This window comes from Sorex fumeus, unplaced genomic scaffold, assembly GCF_029834395.1.
Source record: "Sorex fumeus unplaced genomic scaffold, SorFum_2.1 ptg000006l, whole genome shotgun sequence".
Classification (NCBI taxonomy): domain Eukaryota; kingdom Metazoa; phylum Chordata; class Mammalia; order Eulipotyphla; family Soricidae; genus Sorex; species Sorex fumeus.
The window spans coordinates 35,894,152-35,916,303 of record NW_026606063.1 but is presented as its reverse complement, the minus strand read 5'-3'; the positions used below and the strand labels follow the sequence as shown (position 1 = coordinate 35,916,303).

At 37.5% G+C, this 22,152-nt stretch overlaps 1 protein-coding gene across 5 annotated transcripts in view; it reads left to right on the top strand.

Annotated features, from left to right (window-relative positions):
- SNTG2 (syntrophin gamma 2) overlaps positions 1 to 22,152 on the top strand; it is a 440,849-nt gene that overhangs the window by 223,076 nt on the left and 195,621 nt on the right. For 3 of the 5 annotated variants that reach the window (XM_056124871.1, XM_056124854.1, XM_056124870.1), the window contains exons 5-6: positions 14,910 to 14,953; positions 15,052 to 15,093. The exons of 1 other annotated variant lie outside the window; for it this stretch is intronic. In XM_056124871.1, coding sequence (XP_055980846.1) covers positions 14,910 to 14,953; positions 15,052 to 15,093 — 86 coding nt within the window. The remainder of the gene's footprint in view (positions 1 to 14,909; positions 14,954 to 15,051; positions 15,094 to 22,152) is intronic. One more of the 5 variants, XM_056124862.1, reaches the window with a different exon arrangement.

The following is a 22,152-nucleotide window of genomic DNA, read 5'->3' as shown; positions in this document are numbered from 1 at the left end:
TGCCTCTTTCTCACCAAGGCATTTAGTTTCTCCCTTCTTTTGGATCTCAGTCTCCTAAATGGTATTTAGTGACCCGAAAGTAGAAATGCCCTTGGTCTTCATGAATAAGGATAGAAATATCTGATTTTGGTGTTTTTCACAGATCCTACTTAGATGCTCAGTACAGGACACAGAACAGAATTCCTGATCTCAGAAAGTAATCCATTTACCTTGGCGTAGCCTGGACTTAGTAATGGGAAGTGTATGGTAAGCGGGAAGGGGTATCATGGGAAATTGCTGAAGAAGAAAACGCTGAGTAGCACCCCTGGGAGGCCTGAGCACAGGAAAAGCCATAAGGCTTCCAAGTCAGTGGGAGTAGGAAAGTGTAGGAGCATGCCCAGGGAGAGAGGGGTTCAGCATCCAGAGATGGATGGAAGTGGTAGAGAAAGCAGTGCTTGATCCTACCCTTCCACCAAGTGAGACTGTCTGACCCCTCTTGCAGGGCTCAGAGCATTCTGGTTGCATAATATGTGAGAATAGATAAGACAGCGGAATCTGATGAACTTCTAGAATTTGAACCCTGGGATTCCTCAGATCCTCAATCCCATTATTGCCAGTTTCATCGGAAAAGACAACAGTGGCTCGAGATGCGACTTCTGAGTCTCTGGGACAGGACAGGAGCTCTTCCCTCAGAAGAAAAACAGAAACGCCAGCAGCCCAGAGGGCACCTGATTCCATTCCTTGCCAGCATTTTCTTTCCGTTGACATGAGAGAAAAACGTCCACTTTAAAGACTCTCCCTTTTAATACATTTTCACACTAAAAGAGAGACTCAGGAGACTTCTTACATAGCACATATATCTTTTAAATATTAAAACCGGGCACATTCCTTAAAACTGCCTAATCTTCATTTTCAAAGTTAGTGGAGGATTTTTCTTTAAAGAAAAAAGGAAGTTCAATATATTATCAGAAACTTGAAAAGAATTCTCTAGAGCCCACTTTTTAGTTTTGGCAAACGTGTCTTGGTCTGCTTTTGTGGGCTGTAGGTTCAATTGATTTTCAGGGTTGTTGTAGAATTATTTTGGTCAGCTTGGTTGATCTGGGGCTCCCACTGGTCTCTGCTGATGATAGAAATGACTTTTTTTCTGGTTATACATATTTGTAGTTCTGTCACTTGTTAGATTAAAATAAAATTGCCATCAGGATGGAAAGGATAACATAAAAGAAAGACTCCTCTCATTTCAAAGTCTCTTTCCTTTCTCCCTCCTGCCTCTTATACCTATGTCTCTTTCTCAGAGTTTGTATTCTTTTTGCTTTCTCTAATATTTTTTCTCTCATTTACTCGGGCTCGTTAATAACCCACCCAACCCCACAGTAAAAATCTTTCCTAAATTATCTTAATCTGAAAGTATCAAAGGAAGATTAACCTCGAATACTTTGAATGTGTATTCTTACAATATTAGGGAAAGAGATTTACAATGTGCAAACTTCAAATGGGATTGATTTGCATACTATTCTGCATGTTTCATTCTTTTAAAAAATTTCCCTAATTCATTTTTTTTCTTTTAACAAAGGCCTGCTCTGGTGATGCTCAGGGGACACCACCTCTACACTTGGTGGTGTGGGGAGCCCATGCAAAGCCAGGGATCAAATTGGAAATCTTTCAATATGTTTGTCATGTCCTTTACCACTGAACTATTTCCTCGATGCAAAACTAATATTTAATTGAGAAACTTTATCTTGGAAGAAGAGGTAATGAATGTATCAGATTATATAGTAAATTTTAAAACTAATGCTCTGAGGTCTGCTGAGCTTTTGAAAAGCCCAGCCTTGATATAATAAAGTTCAGAGTATATGAAGTATATGAAGGGTAGTAATGACAGAATAGATTCTTTTGTGTCCCACACAAATAATGAGGTTTTATTGAGGAGTCATTTTTAAGGACTGTTTGGTGGTAAATTTTGCCAATTTTGAGTAATGGAATTATAACTAAAATAATGAAAACCTACTTGATAACCAACTCTGTATTTTATTGATTTATTTCGAATACCCATCCCTCCACCAGTGCCCATTTCCCACCTCCACAGATCCCAGTATCCCTCCCATCACCCCCATTCCCCCCATCCCACCCTGCCTCTGTGGCAGGGCATTCCCCTCTGTTCTCTCTCTCCTTTTGTGTGTTGTGGTCCTTATATACAAAGTGATCAAACGTAAATCATTCAACGTTTCTCCCTGAAAATCAGACTTAACTCTTTTGCAAACCAACTCTGTATTTTTTAAAAACAAATGAGTTTTTTAAAACATAATTAAGCAAAAATTTCATACCCTTTTCTATGAGTGTATTTTAAAGTTGAATAATACAACTTTGATCTGACCTCATGCTTGTATTGGGCAATTTTGCTTATTTTAAAAGTATTTGAAATTAGCTAAACATCTGCTTTGTACACTGGTCAATAATTGTTTTGTTATTTATGTCTCATGTGAGGGATAAAATGCATCTTGTAAAAATAGTAAAATTTGGGAAATTAATATATACTTTGATTTCTGTGCCTCTTTTAAAGCTAACTTTTCTGTACTATGATTTTATATTTAACCCCTCCCTCGCTGTGATATGGAGAAGGGTAAAAGCATAAGGAAGTAGAATTCCTTGGGGTTGAGTTGAGGACAGTTTCTTCCATGATGGGAATTTGTATGTAGAGGTTCTGATTAGAAAACTCTGCCACTCTTCCCAAGTCTGAGAGTAGGGGATATAAACGGAGTAGGTGGGTATGTCCAGTTATTCTTTTTTCAAGGAAACTGGCCATTTCCCCATACCGCGCATTACATTTATTAAATTAGGGAATGAACAATGTAGAAATTTTGGAAGTCATTTCCAGGAAGTGTTAAAGTAGGAAGAGACCTCTGATTGTTGTTAACAGTGAAAGGATTTGTGTTTAGTTTTCTAAAATTTTTTCCATCGATATTTTTTAAGAAATACATTAGTTTGATTCTAACTATTTAGTTCCTTTTCCAAATGCACTTATTTGAGATCAAAATTTTAAGTTACTGCTGTTTATCAAATAGTATTATGAGGCATTGAAATTTTACTTGTATGCTCCATAAAATTATTTTTTACACATTGTTCACTATTGTTTCCTTTGTGAGAGATTTCTTATCATTATCTGAGGTGTTTCCTGAAAGAGTTATCTTTCCTAGTAAGTAAACATATATTTATGCATATATATGTATATATATATATAGTTTTGGAATGAATTGGGCATTGAAATGAGCAATTTTATCATGTTTTCCTTTTATCTGACAAATTACAGGGACAAATGAAAAATTTAGCAAATTTAATATTATTTGTATGCTCACTATACTGCTTTGCCCTTGGTCCCCTTGGAAATTTGAGATTGTGTACCATCTGGAAATTTCATTCCATCTGGTTGTGTTGGTGTGAGTGAAGCATTGCATGATCGATTTCCTAACAACATGCAGTGAATCCTGCGATCAGCAATAGTTCATTGCAAAGTTTGTGAAGACTGGTTGATGGGAGCACTTATTTTTCTCAAGAGATTACCCTGACATATCTCTTTAATATTGTATAACAAATTGAATTCATTTAATTGAATATGTTAATTTCTTGAAAGCCAGTGACTATAGAGATGTAAAGTCGGCACTTTATAACATTTCAGTCAAGGCTGGACAGTATATTCATGATGGACCTCAAATTCCTACTGCCTAATGATATTGCCACTGTCATAATATTTTGTTCTGGCAGCAACCTCATGCATTTTCTGTTTATGGTGTCCCTGAATCTCTTAATAGCATCATTTTCCCTTGTGTTTGATTTAATCTTGTGTTGTGTTGTTCATCATGGCCCCTAAGTGTACAGAATCTATTGCTAATGTTGGCAGTAAGAGTCCACAACAAGTGATGGAGCTGAAAATGAAATTAAAAGTGATTGAGGACTAAACAAGAGCAAAGCCAGTGATGATTATTGCTGGCCAGTAAGGCATGTCCCATTCCACCATCGCTATGATCTTGACAAGCAAGAACAGAGTGATGGAAGCTATTAAGAGCTCTGCTTCATTGAAAGCAAAGAGACTAATAAAAATTTGAAAAGGCCTGTATCACATATGAAAAACTTCTAATAATTTGGGTCAAAGCCCAGGCCCAGAGGCATATTTCTCTCAGCTCCATGATGATGAGGAGGATGATGATCAGAAGTGAAGTGTTTGCTTGTAATGTTGTGAGGAAAGGCTGGACAATGTTAATTATCACTGCTAGCTCTGGGTGGTTTTAGAAACTCAAGAATTATTAATTACACAAAGTGAAAGTGAGAGCTCAGTTTGTGAGTTCTTGATATAAAGTATATAAGTGGATATTGATAACTTTATTTTTAGAGCAAATCTTCAGTATGGATGAAATCTTCATATTCTGAAAATAAATACCTGAAAGAACTGTTACGCATAAGGTGACCAAATCAATGCCAGGTTTTAAGGCTTTCAGGGACTGAATTGCAGTCTTTTAAGGATTACTGTTGAAAGTTCCAGTGAAATCCTTCTGTGATCTGACAGTGGGCATACTAAGGTTTATAGCATCGTTGCAACAGGCTACACCATATAACCTAATCTACCCAGGATTGGGTAAGTACATTCTATGAGGTTCACAGAAATAGGAAGTAGCCCAATGAAGTATTTCTTAGAATCACTGCTGTTAAGTGATGCATAGCTGAAGTAGGAAGTCTTTTTGAGCCAGCCCTTAGAGGGAGTAATTTACTGATTAATGGTAGCACAGTTCCTTTCAGTGTATCCTTACTAGAAATAAAAGGATCCTTGCATCTTAAAATTCTTATGCATGTCTGATTGGACTCAGATTCCAGACAATGTGGGGAATGAGTGTTGCTGAATTTGTATGGCTTTACTAGTTTGCTATTGTTAGCAGTCTCACTGACCTTATAAGGAATACCCCAATCTCAAAGCATGAGTTGTTTGCCAAATATTAAGTGAAGTGATAACAAAATCTTTAGCATAGATATGTTTGAACACATCCTGAATGTAATCTCACAATCAAAACTAGCAACTGTTTTTCTCAGTTGAAATAAAACTAATCCAAACTTAGGTTTGTATATATAAATGAATAAGAAGAGAAATTTAAATTTTCAAGAAATTTCAATTATGGTCTTCTTTTTGAAACACAAATCCTAACTGGGATAGTAGTATGGCCTCCATTTAATTTCACACTCTTATCTTTTCAACAACAAAACCTCCTGGAAATAGCTCCTGTAAAAAGATATCTTAGCCCAGCATTTTGTGAGCTACTTGTTTTGTGCCCAGTTCATGAAGCAAGTGTGTCTTTCCAACACATCCTTTCTTGTTGGAAATAAAAAACCCCGCTAGAGCTGCCATTTACACCAGTGTTCATGAATCTGTCCTTGATGCCACGTCTCCAGCACACAGAGAACACACAGGGTTAAAACTTCTAAAAGCTAGTGAGATTGCCAGTTTAGGGCTTTATTTTTACAAATAACTAGAACTCAGTCTGTATTCAATACTCAGTTTTACTTTCTGCATTTAAGAGGTAAATAAAAATGAAATAAGAAAATAGTAAACTGGACAGAGGGTATCCAGTTTTGATCCCTCGTACCACATATGGTCCCTCTACTAGACCAGAGTAAGCCCTGAGCACTGCTGGCTGTGGCCCACTAAATAAACAAAAATGGTAACTAAAAGTAAGTCCGCTTTTTTCTTTGTTTTATCTAGCAACATAAAGTAAGTTTAAATAATAAGTGTTATTAATATAAAAATCAAGTACTCCAGCCTATGGGGCAGACAGGTCAATCCAGGAGAAGGTGTGGTCATTTCCTGTGTGTGGCACTGATCCCAATAGTAATTGATGATTTCTGCATAAATTTTCTCAATTTTAAAAAATGGGTTTTTGTTGCTTTATCATTTATGTTTTTAAAAAGATTTCCTGGCTTATTTTTTATATTCCCTTCCCTGTTCTCCTTTTTCACTGTTGCTGTTGATGTGGCAATGATTTGAGTTGCACACACAGACCTGGTCATGGTGCTCACCCACTGTTAGCTGTGTTGCTTCCCTTGGTCTCACATCAGGCTACAGTGTTTGAACACTGGGCATGGTACCCAGCTTATGTAAGCCTTTTGTTGTGATGCTTGAAAACATGATTACTGCAGTGAGCACTCTAGCAGTCTTTTCTTTGGAGGGAGGGGGCGGGAGAGACGACATTATTTGGGTCACACCTGACTTAATTTCTCAGTTGAAATTAAACTTATCCAAACTTAGGACTATATAAATGGATAAGAAGAGAAATTTTAAATTTTAAGAAAATCCAATTCAGTTTTCCTTTTGAAACACAAATCCTGAGTTAGAAGTATCACCTTGAATTAATTTAATTCATACTCTTATCTATTGGGAATCAAACCCTGTGCAGGTGCCTGCAAGGAAAACTTTTGACCACCTGTGCCATCTCTCTGGCCTCTAAAAGTATGCAGGACTTTTTCCTGGCTCTGTGATTAGGGATGATTCCTGTTGGTGCTTGGAGATTAAATCAGGCTGGCCACGTGCAAGGCAAGTAAACCTGTGCTGAGCACTGTACTCTCTCCAGCCCCTAGGTGTGTTAGGCACTCAGAGTATGGCTGTGGTGCTCACACATATGCCTCTCAGAGATCATACATCCCAGAAGTAGTGCTAGAACATTCTTTTGGTTGTGGTGCTGTGTTGCATTCCATTTCGTGGTACTCACTCACACCTGAATGCAGTTCAACTGGAAATGGCTCTATGCTGGATATCACAGGCAGTGGAGATGCCAGCATCTCATTTGGAACATGTGGATACTGGGAATTTGAACTCCTCACCGTATACTTGTAAGTCGGGCCCTCTGAACTCCTGGTGCTGAATATGGTGTGTTTTTTATTTTAAATTTTATTAATTTTTTTGCAGAACTGTTCATGATTGGATTTCAGTCATACATTATTCCAACGTCCATCCCTCCACCAGTGTACATTTTCAAGCACCAGTGTCCCCGGGTTCCCTCCTATAACCCCCAGCCCCTGCCTGCCTCTGTGGCAGGTGCTTTTGCGCTCTCTCTCTCTCTCTCTCTCTCTCTCTCTCTCTCTCTCTCTCTCTGTCTCTCTGCCTCTCTGCCTCTCTTTCTCCTTTTGGGCACTATGATTTGCAATATTCATACTGAAAGTTTGTCCAGAATATCCCTTACCTACTTTTAACCCTCAGCTCTTGTCTAGTGTGATCATTCCCAGTTATTATTGTCATAGCGGTCTCTTCTCTCTCTTTCCTACACTCAACCTTACACACATTTGTGGTTAGTTCCAACCATCGACCAGTCTTCCTAACTCCTGTTTTCCCTGGCCATGGATATTATTCTACTATATACATTTTTACATACCACAAATGAATGCAGTCAACCTATATGAAAATAGTGTTATGACTAGTGCTGTTGGTACCCATTCACCCAGTGTGTGCTGCTACTGTACAAGGGTTGGTGCACCTTCTTCTGCGGTAGGTAGGGCAGAAATATTAGGAAAACATTCCAGAGAAGGTGAGGCATCTCCTTTCCCCTAACTCTAGCCTATCTATAGAGGCACAAGCTGCAGTGTGTGCTAATTGGTGAGAAAATCCACTTGTCTTCCATTTAATCAGAATATGCATTTTGTGCTGTGACTGGAATCTACGTATCCTTTAAAGTGAACATCCTTGTATGGCTGAATCTCAAACATGAAAGCTTTGTAACTCTATCTCTCAGTGATATATTTAAAAAAAAAAGAAAACGTAAGGTGGAATCCATGCCCAATTCAGTCAGCTTAATCAATGACTGAACAAATAGCAGTACTCCTACATTATTTAAAAAAATAGTAAAATAAAGTGAACATTCTTGACAATGGCTATAAATTTGTGACAAATTAAGAGTTTACCTCATTTTATTATTCCAGAGAATAATGTAACCATGATGATAGCATCCAGAATATCATCTTATTACAATTCAACCTAACCAATTTACCTTTCCTTTTTTCTCTCCATTTGATATGAAAACTCTTATTTTCATGTTTTAATAAGCTATTTCACCCAAATTATCATATATAAATACTCTCCTTTTTTTGCTTGTTTTTGTTTATTTGTGGGCCACATCTAGCAGTGCTCAGGGTTTACTCCTGACTCTGTGCTCAGGAATCATTCTGGGGGTACTTATATTTATATATAATATATATTATATATTTTATATATATGTATATATATACTTATATTCCCAGATACCATATGTGGTACTGGGAATCAAACCCTGCTCGGGTGCATGCAGGGAAAACTTTTACCTCCTAACCCATCTTTCTGGCCCAAAAATCCTTTATTTTAAGGCAAAATGAAAATACATTTATTCAGATAATATCCTAATGTGTTTTGAAATTTCACTTTGGGTTTTAGAATAGTGCAAAATGTTTCAGAATTACTCAAGAACACAAATACAATTGAAGCCATGGGAAACTGTATAAAAATACACATTTCTGGATTTGAGTGTTTTGTCTTCATTTGTTTTATTTTGATTTGTGTCTCTGACTTAGTGTTCAGGATCCCCAGGGCCCCTTTAGGAAACTACTAGCCAACTGGGTCAGGGGGGGCTTCAGTTTAATGCTTGGTCCCTGAAGTGCCAAGTATTACCAGGCCATTCTTGTGTTGCTGAGGAACTTTAAGGGCCACGCCAATCAGTGCAGAGCTCAGGTAACCATGTGATGTAGGAATTAAACTGGGATCTTTGCATGCAGGAAATGCACCCTAACCCCTGTATTATTTCTGCGGCTCTTGAGTTTGATTATTTCGGAAATATAATTTCAGGTCACTCAACTACAGTTGCTTCAATGCCATGCACTCTATCTACAAAAGAAATTTTCTTCTTGACAGTAGCATCAGAATGTTACATTTTTTTCTGTTGAGATGTATATTATTTATAAAAGGAAAAATATAGGCAATGAGCCCCAACTCTATTTTAAGACCTTTAGAAAGTTCTAGAAGGTTATGAACTAGAGGGTGGGGATGAGGTTTCTGAGGCCAGTTCTAGGTTCCCCTCAACTGTTGTCACAGTCCAGGACCCACTCACCCTGGGCGATGATCACTCCCAACATGGGGTGTTGTTTTAGCTTAAAGAAACCCATCCTTATCAAGGACTCTGCAGAATGCCCAACATGAGAAATGCTCAATCATTTTTAGACATTATTAGTCCAAATAATAAAACTCAGTTCACTTAATGGTAAGACTTGTAAAAAGCATCATTTAAACATTACTGAGATATGTGACAAAAGTGTCTAAATTTTACAGAAATGAATTTACAGAAAAGAACACATTTTAATAACAAACCAGTTGTATTACAAATAATACACTTATAGAAGATCAAATAGCTATCATTAGAAGCAATTCATTTTACCTGAAAACGCAAGTATAACAAATCTAAAACATTGTTTTGTATCTTTATTTCGTGTTTTAATATTGATACGTGTAAAACCAGTGCTTTTCAACCAGTGTCCCCGAACGCAGACCAGAGCTGGTCCACAGACATTTCTTGTCTGCAAAAATGTTATTGCTAATTAACTCCTGGTACACCAGGTCATGGAGCCAAGTGAACTGGAAAAGGGCTGTCTCTGACTGCAACTAGAAGCAGCCGTGTGCACACACACATTGTTTTGCCAGATTGTGAAGCATTTTTTCTATTTTTACTGATCTACAGATGAAAGAAGTTTGAAAACTACTGTATTAAATTACATTGTCATTTTTTTCAAATTTATATGATGCTGCAATGGCAGGATTGTCATAGAAATAAATAAGAATTTTTGTTCATCCCAAGTCTACAAATCTAGTTTAATCTGACCAAATATTTCATTTAGGGGTATAACAATTTTTAATTAAAATTTTAAAATCGTTAATTTATTATTCATGTGAACACTTTGTAATGCCTTTTTTTTTAAGATCTAAAAGGGTCCCTCAAATGGAAAGCACTTCAAAGATATAATTGGAAAGTCTTTTCTAATTAACCTTTTACTTAATAAGGGGTGGAGAGAAGATTGTCTTCCTCGGCCCTTGTACTGTGTTTCCATTAACTGGCAGAGTTGGCTTTAAGTCAACATTTTACAAGGGGTCACACTTTTCTTCTTATGTTACATTTAAATCTACTTTATTAATGGCTAAGTGTAAGTACATGGCATGCGGCCATTTCTTTGCTCTCTTTTTATTCAGCTATAATTAGAACTGAAACACGAGAAAATTATTTAAAGTTCTGTGACAATTTTGTATAATGCTTGAGCCAAGTTGTCTCAAGAATAGTTGAAGTCAATATATTTAAGAACCTGATTGTTCTGGAAGTGATTTTTAAAATGATGGTTTATTTTAAATCAAAATATCAGTAGCTCTAGAAGCTTAATGTGCTACTATCACTCTGGAGAAATCACTAAAAAGAAACAGTTTAAGGGGCCAGAGTGATAGTACTGTGGGTAGGGCTTTTGCCTTGTATGCTGTCAACCTGGGTCTGATCTCCAGCATCCCATATGGTCCCCTGAGCATGACCAGCATCAATTCCTGAGTGCAGAGCCAGGAGTAACCTCTGAGTATCCCTGGACATGAACCAAAAGGCCAAAAAGCCAAAACAAGAAAAAGCAGAAGCAGCTTAAGGTAGCTGTTACTGTGAGAAGGGGGTTGGGACTTCCTCTTTGTTTAAATATTTGGTTCAGTATTAACAGCTCAGAATTACAGGGCACTTGGTTTCTCAAAGAACAGAAGGTGGAGGGGAGAAAGTCAGCATTTTCTCATCACATTAGAATCGAGCAGATTTTCTACAGCTCAAGCCTGTAACTTGCCATCACTGGAGAGTTGTACCTTTTTATTATTTTGATTGAATTCTTTTTTATTACGACACTGTGATTTACAAACTTAATCGTAGTTGAATTTTAGGCAGATGATATTCCAGCACAAATGCAACTACCAGTGTCAACTTCACTCCATTATTTGCCCCTAGGAGCCTGAAAAATGGTACAGCTGGGAAGGCACTTGCCTTACACCTTTTTTCTTTTCTTTTCTTTTCTTTTTTTTTTCTTTTCTTTTCTTTTCTTTTCTTTCCTCTTCTCTTCTCTTTTTCTCTTCTTTTTTCTCTCCTTATCTTTCTCCTCTTTTCTTTTATCTTTCTTTACTTTCTTTGTTTTTAAGGATTTTAATTTGATCTGTTAATTTCTTTCAGATAGCCATAGCACAGCGGTAGGGCGTTTGCCTTGCGCGCAGCCAGTCTGGCTGAGCCAGATTCTATTCCTCCGCCCTCTCAGAGAGCCCGGCAAGCTACCGAGAGTATCTCGCCTGCACGGCAAAACCTGGCAAGCTACCCGTGACGTATTCAATATGCCAAACACAGTAACAATAAGTCTCAAAATGGAGACGTTACTGGGCCCACTCGAGCAAATCAATGAACAACAGGAAGACAGTCACAATTTCTTTCAGAAAATCCAGTTTGACACCAGTGGTTTGCTATTTATCTAAATTTGGTCTGGCATTTTTATTTCATTTCCTGATAATAATGTTTTGTTTGAGGAGTAGAGGACTTGGGACCACACCCAGCAGTGCTCAGGCACTATTCCTGGCTCTGTGCTCAGGAGATGCTCTGGGGACTGTATATAGTGCCAGGGATCAAACTGGGTTTGACTATATTACGTGGCTTTCTGCAAGGCAAATGCCTATCCCCAGTGCTGTGTGACTGCTCTTGGGCTCACTGCGCTTGGGTCCCTCAGGACATCCATTCAGGAATAGCTTTAGGACTGAGAACTGTCTGAGCTGGAAGGGTGAGATGAGGAATGAGTCTTGGGGGAAGCGTGGGAAGGGCTTGGTTTTTCTTAGGCCCCGGGGAACTGTAAGCCCATATAAAACAGAAACTGCCTTGGATAAACCATAGCAGGCTCTCAAGGTCTGTGAAAAGCTTTACTAAATCAGACTTCGACATGAGCAAACCTGACTCCATGAAGTGGGTGGCTGGAGGATAGACATACACTTAGCCACACAGGTCCAAATCGCGTTTCACTTTCATCTGATTAAACTTCAGATCAAAGAGACAAAAGTCAGAGTAGGAGCCTGTCCTGCGTCCCAGGGTGACAAGGACACCTTCTCATACTGCTCATGATCTGCCCTCTAACTAGCTTCTGACCATTCAGAAGCAAAACAGATCTGGTTCCTGATCAGGACATAGCTCTGCAAATCTTGTCCAGATAAAGTTCTTTTCCACTGGGGTAAAGCAACTGCTCTTCCAGTCTGGTCTTCATTGTTCTATCGGCTCTCGACACACCTGTCCCTGTTGACAAAGCACAATGTGGCATTCTCTCTGGGGTTTTAAAAAGAGTCCGAAATAGCTTCATTCGCTTCTCGTTGTGCTGGCCCTGAGTGATTAACAACATATGTTGTTTTATACTATCATTATCCCCTTCATTACACATATTTAATGACTTTCCACAATTACCTGATATTTGTTTTGCCAGAGTATCTGAAGACCCAGAAACTGATTTCTTACATGTCAGTGCAGGATGCGAGGTAAAACAATTGAACAAGAAACACCTTGTCTTGAAATGGTGTTACTAAAATCTGGAAGATTACTCTCTGACACATCACATAGTTTGTGATGTTTTTTATTGATGCAAGTGCTTTCACCTAAATAATGATAATGATTACCATCTATCAGGCCACTTACTGATATTTTCAGCTAGTTGTGTGTTAGCAAAAAAAATTGCAGCTTATTACTGTGGCCAAAACACAGAACTATGTACTTGGAAATAATACTTTAAAGAGGATACAATATTTCTGATCTGTGCAAAGATTTAAGATGGGGACAAATTAGCTTTCTTTTATGCTTGAAAAAATAAATGGTTAAAATACCATAATCTGTCTAGAATTCTCTCATTCATGTTTACTAAGCTTCCATTGAACTTAATTGAGGCAAGGAATTAATAAATTCCTTAACAAGTGAAAATTGAGGCTCTTCTGTGTCCGACCATTGTAGGTTATACAAAGCAAAATAAGATATAAACCCATAACCGTGATTTATGTTCATGTCAGACCATCCATCTTTCATCCTACCTATCCTTTCAGAGGCCCAGTTTTCTGATCTCATACAAGATTTGACTTCCATGCCCGCCCTTCCTTTGGTATGCACCAAGCCATCCCTACTGCTATGTCATTCCATTCCCTACCACATGTCTCATCATATACATACATCACCCCTTTCTCACCCCACACCTCACTGACCATTCCCCATGTTTTATCATATACATGATATATCACTCCCCCTATTCCACACCAAATTCCACATCATGTACATCACCCTGTTCTCTGTCTTTATGCCCTATAAAATGTCCTGCATCTGAAATTCCCCGCATCACCATTTATCCCTCTCATATATTGTGTCATAGGTATTTGGATGCGGATTTTATCATGTAAAATTTTACAGTTGTTATCATAAACAAAATTCAAACTTCTGTAACATTGTATGTGGATTTTTATTCCTTCATTTTACCTGGTAGAAGCTGAATTCCTAATGTCAGTTTTGTTATGTTCCTCAGATTCAGCACAGAACTGGGCCAAGGGGTGTCAAGGATCAAAAGATCAATCTGAATAGGTCATAAAAGTTTGTTTCTAGAAAAATTATTAGTGTAAATAGAAACTTTGTTACCTAAAACCAGTACTATTACATTCAGTAATAAAAGCTATATTTTATTTAAAAATACAATACCTTTCAAGAACTGCAAATAGTTTTAGTATTTGACATCAAATATGGTTGTAGAATTTAAATGGAATTACTCTATTAAAAGAAAAACATTTTGATTGGTTTTCAATATTTGGTCAAGGACATAAAATTAAATCAATATAAAGGCCGAAAAAGTCTATAAAATGCTTTACATTTTGTGCAAATTTATTCAGTTTTATTGAAAGAAGTTGTCTTTCTTCCTTTTTGAAAATAGAAAGGTTAAGTGGAAGTAACACTATAGAGATTATATTCAAACTTTGCAATATAAAGTTTTCTTTACTTTTCCTTTCATATTCTTGGCACAATCTCTTTAATTAAAGCAGTCTGTGTAAATTTGTTCCTGAGAAAAAGTGGAAATGCTAAATGGCTTCTGGGATTCCAATTTTATAGTCTGTCAACAATAAAAAAATAGGAATCAGGTTTTCCACATGATATAATGAAATCCTTCATTAGAAAGAAGTGACATTTGTGGTCCTTATTAAACAAGTCTTCCGTATTTGGAAAGTAACTCTCTTAATGTGCTTAAAATTGGCCATCTTTAACTTGATGTGGGGAGGAGTGAGGTCCTTTGCTGTGTTGTTGCATTTTTCCCACACGTGTACAATGCTACACAAGTACTTCACCCAAGTATTCAGGTATACACACCCACCCACAGGCTCTCCGACCCTCCTTGTTCATACCTAACCACATAGACACACATTCCAACCCATTGACTCATTCTAATATCACCTATGTTCTGCGTAGATCTTTCAGATATGCATAGGCACACATGCATACTCTTGTTTACACATATTCACACATGTACATTTTCCCATCCACAGGTACACTTGACACACTCAAATAACATATGTACACACATTCTCACTTATGCATTATTTTCCCACTGATATTGACTCTTGCTTCCAAAGACATGCACATACCATGTTCACACATACAGCCACAATACACGCATACATTTCTTACACACATGCTCATACACCTGTGCACACCACATTCACACCTACGTTCACCTATATGTGCAAGCACACATCATACACCCAACCCTGATATGTACAAATCATTTAAGATGATGCAAATCTAAAAGTTTAATTTATGCCATAGAAAATCATGATATCACTGAATTTCTCCTAATATTTTGCCACTTTTGCATCCCTGCAGCTGACCAGTCAGGGATGTTGTTCATAGGAGATGCTGTTTTGCAGGTCAGTATTTTACACTGCTCTTATTTTTGCTTTATTTTTATTCTAAACCTATAGTGATCAATTATTATCTTCAAATTCTTAATTTGTCATCTATTCAGGTTAATGGCATTAATGTAGAACATGCAACCCATGAAGAAGTGGTAAGTGTATTGTTTCATAGCTTTACTTACTATATAGTCTTTTATTCTAGTTTTCCCTTTCAATTTATAGTCACCAAATGCATTCATAGATGTAGAGTTTTTCGATTAGGGGAAATGCTTTAGTAAATCTTGTTCCCAAAAGATCTTTATTCTAAAAAACCAATTTTCCATATACTTTAGACACTTCACATGTTTGTAAGGGTCTTCACAGGCCCTATAAAAGTAAGAGTTCTTGCTATTTTTTCCCTTTAAATTGAATCACCACGAGATACACAGTTACAGGTTGCTCTTATATTGAATAGCAAGAATGAAGCCCAAGGAGTGTGGACTACCCACTCACAGGTACTGAGGTACATGACTGGCTATAATGAATGGGGCCCATTAGAATTTCCATGAACTCTCCCAGGTAACTCTGATACTCCCTGATTATCTGACATACCATAGGGTACACACCTAGGGGACTGTCTGGGATGAGGACACATGGAAGTTTGGATCAAAGGGCATTTGCCCAGTTCTTTCTCCAGGGAAGGGAACATTGTCTAGTGTCAGGCTAAAATCATTAACCCAAAGAAGGAGGAAGTAAACATCCAGTCAAGAGCTTTATTCTGGCTGCAGAGGTCTCCTGCAGTGTGTGTGTGTGTGTGTGTGTGTGTGTGTGTGTGTGTGTGTGGTGTGGCGTGACTATGTGACATGGACCTGTAGACAAAATACAGAAGAAGGGGGAGGGGCACAGTAGAAGCAGAAGACAGTGGAAAGCACATTTACAAAAGGTGTTAATGTGAGACCTTGAGAATTGAGAGAGAAGGGAAGACAGAAGTCAGGTGAAGAAGTCCAGGTGAGGTTCTCTGTGCTTAGGTGATAGGAAAAGGGGAGAAGAAAGGAGCTGAGCAGGCAAGGGCACTAGAGACAAGACAACTCTGGTTTTCAAAGCACCTTACTTGGAGTTTTATTTTGTGTGTTACATTGAAATTAAACCAAATTTTCTTCAACTTCCCCTAAGATGGGATGAGCATGCATTCATTGCTCTTTGTTTCTCTATAAAAATGAAATTCCCCAAAATACTACTGGTTCTGTTCATTGCAAAGGATTCACAAAATGAATCTTAGTCACTCTATATGCCATCTGTTGGTTTGGAAAGGTTTGCCACTTTGGGTTGACAAAAATACATACTCTCATATGCAGAAATAAACATATGGGGATAAAGATATGTGTGGTAATAAATATGTAACACTCTTCTATATAATGCACCAATTTATTTTAACCTACATTGACATTACTGTAGCACCTGTGGTACAGTGTTAAGTATCCATAAATCTAATAGGCAAATTCTGAGTCACTTCACCATTCAGAGAAATAGAAAGTAGGTATCTGCAGTAGAGAAGCTGGTGAAACCGGGGAAACAGAAGTGATTGCAGATATCCTGGAATCCCTCAGCATGTTGGTGAATTCAGACTCAGAAAAACCGAGACTGGGAGGAAACAGGATATGTACTGTCTCTTAGGATCTCAGAAGGAGAAATATTAGTTTCATTTGTCTGCATTATGGTATGTAAATTTTAAAATTCATTCTAAATGACAAATTAAGATTGTCATCGAAAAGTCACACTAGTCGAACATAAAAACTAAGTTTTTAGATCCTATAAGAACTATTGGTTAAAATGTATTAATTAAAAATTAAAATATACCAATTTATTTTGTGTAATACCCTGTTTAAGTTGAAATCAGTCCCTATTAATGCACTTAGCAATATTTGTTATCACTAAGAGCTCAAGAGAGTTTCAAAATTTAAGTAGTTGTGAACTGAAGAACCCCCAGAAATAAAGCCAAACACCAAGTTAATAAATAATGAGGATATTCACATCAAAACAAAATCCCCAGATTATTCTTCCAGGTTGCAACCCCACTCAGAAAAATGCACAGACAGTTCACTTAGCACATCTCAAGAGGGTTTATTCCATTTTTAACCTATGCTACCTACTGTTATTAGAGTTTTCCTAACAGAATTGCTTTCCTATTATTTCATACCATTCATTGGCTAAATATTTATCTTTTATGACTAATACTGATGCATGGCATGCTAACATTATATTTCTTTCATTTTTAAATTTTACTCATCCATTAGGGCTGGAGCGATAGTACACCGGTAGGGTGTTTGCCTTGCACACGACTGACCTGGGCAACCCAGGTTCGATTCCTCCGCCCCTCTTGGAGAGCCCGGCAAGCTACCGAGAGTATCTTACCCGCATGGCAAAGCCTGGCAAGTTACCCATGACGTATTTGATATGCCAAACACAGTGACAACAAGTCTCAAAATGGAGACGTTACTGGTGCCCGCTTGAGCAAATCGATGAATAGGAGGACACTGCAGTGATATTAATTTATAAAATTCTTGATGACAGAGTTTTAGGCATTTCATGATTTAACTCCAAATACACAACCAGTATGTTTCCCTCCTCCGCAAATGACCCCAAATTCCCTCCCTGTCCCTACGCTGCCTCACTAGCAAACACAGTTTTTGTGTATATTTGTAAAAACAAAATGCTCCCTATAACTCAGTTCATATGCTTACACTTGTGTTGACATTTGTGGTTTTAAAGTATGTGACTATCTCATCTGCATATCACCGAAATGTCTAAGACTCTTGACTATAACCAGTTCAACTCCTTATTCCTCCCCCCACACACACTCCTCTTTCCTTGCCACTCTCACAGGGCCAAGAGTTCTCCATCATTTAATACCTTCCAATCACTTGTCTTATTATCCTATGTACCATAGATAAATTAAAATACCTGGTATTTATTCTTCCCTTTTTTACTTTACTTAACATGATACCTTTAGTTCCATCCAGGTTGTAAGGAACTGTATTAGTTCCTCTTTTCTTATTGCTGCATAGTATTCCATTGTAAATTCGCATGTATACATGCATGTCATGATTTCTTTTCCATTCATCTCTGTTGGACATTGAGATCCTTTACATAATCTGGCTATTATACTAAATACTGAAATTACCATAAATGTGCTTTTCTTTGTGAATTAATCATTTGTGTTTGAGGAGCAAATGCCAAAATGTGATATTGTCAGATTATATGAATGCTCTGTTACAGAATTGTGAGAAATCTCCATATTGCTTTCTGTAGTCACTAAACTGGATACATTCCCACTGGCAGTGAATGGGGATTTTGTTTTATCACATTTCTGCTACCACTGGTTATTTCCCATGTTCTTCGCTTAAGCTATTCTTCCTAGTGTGAGATGATATCTCTTTATATTTGCTTTCCTGAGAAAAAATGGTGATGTATGTTTTTTCAGTTACTGGCCATACACAAGTCCTCTTTATGAAAGTTTCTGTTCTTCTCTCAGATTTTTTATGGTGCTATGATTTCTTGGTTACTGAACTTTGTAAGATTTATATATCTATCCAGAATATATAAATTTATATATACTTTTATGATACACTGTGTGGCAAATATCTCCTTTAGGTAGAGGTATCTTTAGTGTTAGTTTGAATTTCTTTTGCCATAATGAAACTTCATTTTGATATAGCATCATTTATAACTGTTTCTATTTAAATAAGGTTTCTTCCCTTAAGAATAAGAATGGTTTTTTATAAATAAATGAAACATTGTATTCGAAAAACTACATTGAAACCACTGCTGAGTAGAGGAAGTAGTCCTTTATTCAATTTAGTTGTGAATTCAGTCTTTACTCAGAGCAGGGGGCAAACTTCCATTCCCATTTCGTCTTCAGTACATTCTCTTGATCTGTTCCGTAAACTTATCTCTGTCTACTTTGTGGCTTTCTCACATCTTTGCTCCTCTGGTTGTCTCAGTCACATCTCATATGATAAAGTATCTAACAGTTCTATTGTCTTCAAGTGACAGGTACAGCAGCCTTAACAGCTCATTATATAAAGAAATAAGCTCAACTGAATAGGTTAGATATAAAATATGAAGGAAGGAAGAAAAAGAAAGAGAGAAAGAGAAAAAAAGAAAAAAAGAAAGAAAGAAAGAAAGAAAGAAAGAAAGAAAGAAAGAAAGAAAGAGAGAGAAAAAGAAGGAAAGGAAAGAAAGAGAAAGAAAATAAAGAAAAGGAAAAAGAAAGAAAGGAAGAAAGGAAAGGAAGGAAGGAAGGAAGGAAGGAAGGAAAGAAAGAAAGAAAGAAAGAAAGAAAGAAAGAAAGAAAGAAAGAAAGAAAGAAAGAAAATGGATAATGGTAGAAAGATGACACACGTAAAGATTTACATGATGGGTAATATATGAAAAATGGTTAAATAAGAAGATAGATAATAAATATTTAGATAGATTTGCAGTTTGGTAGATTATATATAACCTATGAATATTTTCTAATTAGTGAGATAAAATTATTTAGAGGGATGGTTCTCAATCTCCATGCACATAACTTATAGTGGCCTGGAACCCCATTGAGACCAGTAGTACCTTTGGGTCAGTCTTTCTCTGTATTTCCCCAAGTTAGTAGTGTTCAAAGTCATGGAAATATAAAATCAAGCTATTATTATGGGAGAGGTGATACTTAGGCAGTGGTTAGTGCTGTGGCAGCCTAACCAGGCGTTCATGCATTTTCTTTTCCCATTAGAGCTTAGAAAACTCAAATCACTCCCCTGTGGTACAGATATACCCTTGCCCTGTCTAAGAGGATGTATGTTTATGAAATGAGTGAGTATAGAAATTGATTGAGAGTCATAGGTTGCATTGTGATAGCAAGACCAGTTTCTGTTCAGCTCATCTAGAAATTCATCACTTGTAACAGATCAATTATAACTCTAATATATTTTCTAGCTACTTCAGTTCTAAGAACTTCAGTTGATTAATCATGCTTAAGTACTGCTGCAGATCAAACCACCAACCCTCCTGCCCTGTAAGGTCACAACTCCACCTTTTCTAGTGCGTGAGCGCTGTCTCCTGCATTCTAACACTTGGTAATACAATTACCCTGGAAAACCACTAACTTGAGGATCCCACCATCCTGAATCTCAGCCACTCAGGGAATCCAACTAACAATGGATCTCCCTAATTTAGGTTTCCCTAACTATGAGCTCACTAACTTGTGGTCCCATTATCTATCTTTTTACCCTGGGTCACACCTCGTGATGTTCAGGGTTTACTTCAGATTCTCCACTTAGGGTTCATTCCTGGCGGGCATCAGGGGATCTTATGATTACCTGGGATTGAACCCGGGTCAACTGCAGGTTGGCTGCATTGCAAGACAAGGGCCTTTCTGCTGCACTATCTCTGCAGTCCCCAATATCTCCAGAGATACAGGAAACTAGTAAGACTAGAGCTCAGCATGTTATACCTCAATGAAACCCTGCCACACAGTCTTCATAGGAATTGCGAATTGCTTTTCCGCTTTTTTTTTTTTTACTAACCACACAGCAGAGTCTGGCAAACTCCCTGTGGCATATTCGATATGCCAAAACCCAGTAACAATGATGGGACTTATTCCCCTGACCCTGAGAGAGCCTCGAATGTGGCACTTTCTAAAATCTCAGGCTAGGACGAAGGAGACGTTACTGGTACCTACCTGCTCAAGGAAATCGATGAACAACAGGATGACAGTGATACAGTGATTTTTTACTACATCTGGCCGCCATGCTCAAGGTTTACTCTTGGCTCTGTGCTCAGGAATACTTCCTGTCAGAGCTCAGAGGACCATCTATGATGCCAGACATCAAATCCAGGCCTGCCCTGTGCAAGGCACATGCCCCATACACTGACTTATACTCCAGCTCTCCAATGGAGGAAAAGTAGATATCATTCAGTCAGGGATGGGGAGGCAGAGTGAACTTTTTTTATAACCCTTGCAATTTGTTTGTGGACAACAACGCAGGAAATTCTGGCATTTAAACTGTACTTAATTTGTTCACTGTGCTATTTTGTTCAGTAACTAGGGAAACCATTAGAGTATTGACTAGCTGCTTCAAGTAGTACAAGGAAACCAGATTCTCTGGTCATATACATAATATCAATGAATTTATCCCTCTCCAACAGACAAAGGAGACCTTCAGCACACTGCCAATAAATAGTTGTCATAATAACTTGACAAAGCATAGAAATTGTTTTCATGTGCATGGGATACTTTTTTCTCATGTCTAAGGTGTTTTTGAATGTCTTGAGTAATGGAAGCATATGGGTTAGATTTCTACCCCTGGCATTCATTGCAAATATTAACCCCTGAGTTTTTTTCCCTACAAATTTTCTAAGCATCCCTCCTACCCTAGTCTCACATCCCTGTACTGTTAGAACTCATCCAACAGAGAAATAAAAGAAGGAATTCTAGGTAAAACAGTTTAGAAATAGAGATATTGTGGTTCATATCAGATGGAATTACTGAGAGCATAAAGAACTGGAAGCCTGCCATCAAAAATCACCAAAAATACCTAGAACTAAAACATTTATTGCATGTTAGTAAGAAGCCATAGACCTGCTGTGATCCCCCAAAATCTGGAAGCTACTTTATTCTTATTGTCTGCTTTGGTGAAGCTTTAGTTCCCTGAGTTGAGAGGCAACCCCTGGGGATACATACACCCAATGATCTGCTTATCCAACTTGAAAAACTGTTGACTTATCCACTTTTAATTTTCAGACCGTGCATGAGTTTTTCTCAGTAATTCTAGCACTGAGATAGAGGGTATTGGGAAAACAAGTGTGTGCCTCCCTTTTTAAAACAAAGTAGTTTGAGGAGAGAATTGAAGGTTTGCCAGTGGATAACAAATACACTAGCACAAATGTAAAAGTACAGTTGATCAGAAATACACATAGGTATAACTAGGTGAAAAATTACTGAGATGAACTCCAACAAAGCTGGATAAGAATATATATATATATATATATATATATATATATATATATATATATTGTCAGCCACCTCAAGAGAATGCACTTTTTTATACAGATCACGTGGAAGAATCACCAAGATAGATTACATTTTGAATCAAATTGTGTAGTATCTTGTTACTGGGCCATTGTGGAATTAGAAAGTAAACATAATAAAGAGAAACATAACTGTACGATTTTAAAAAAATAAAGTATACTCCACATTT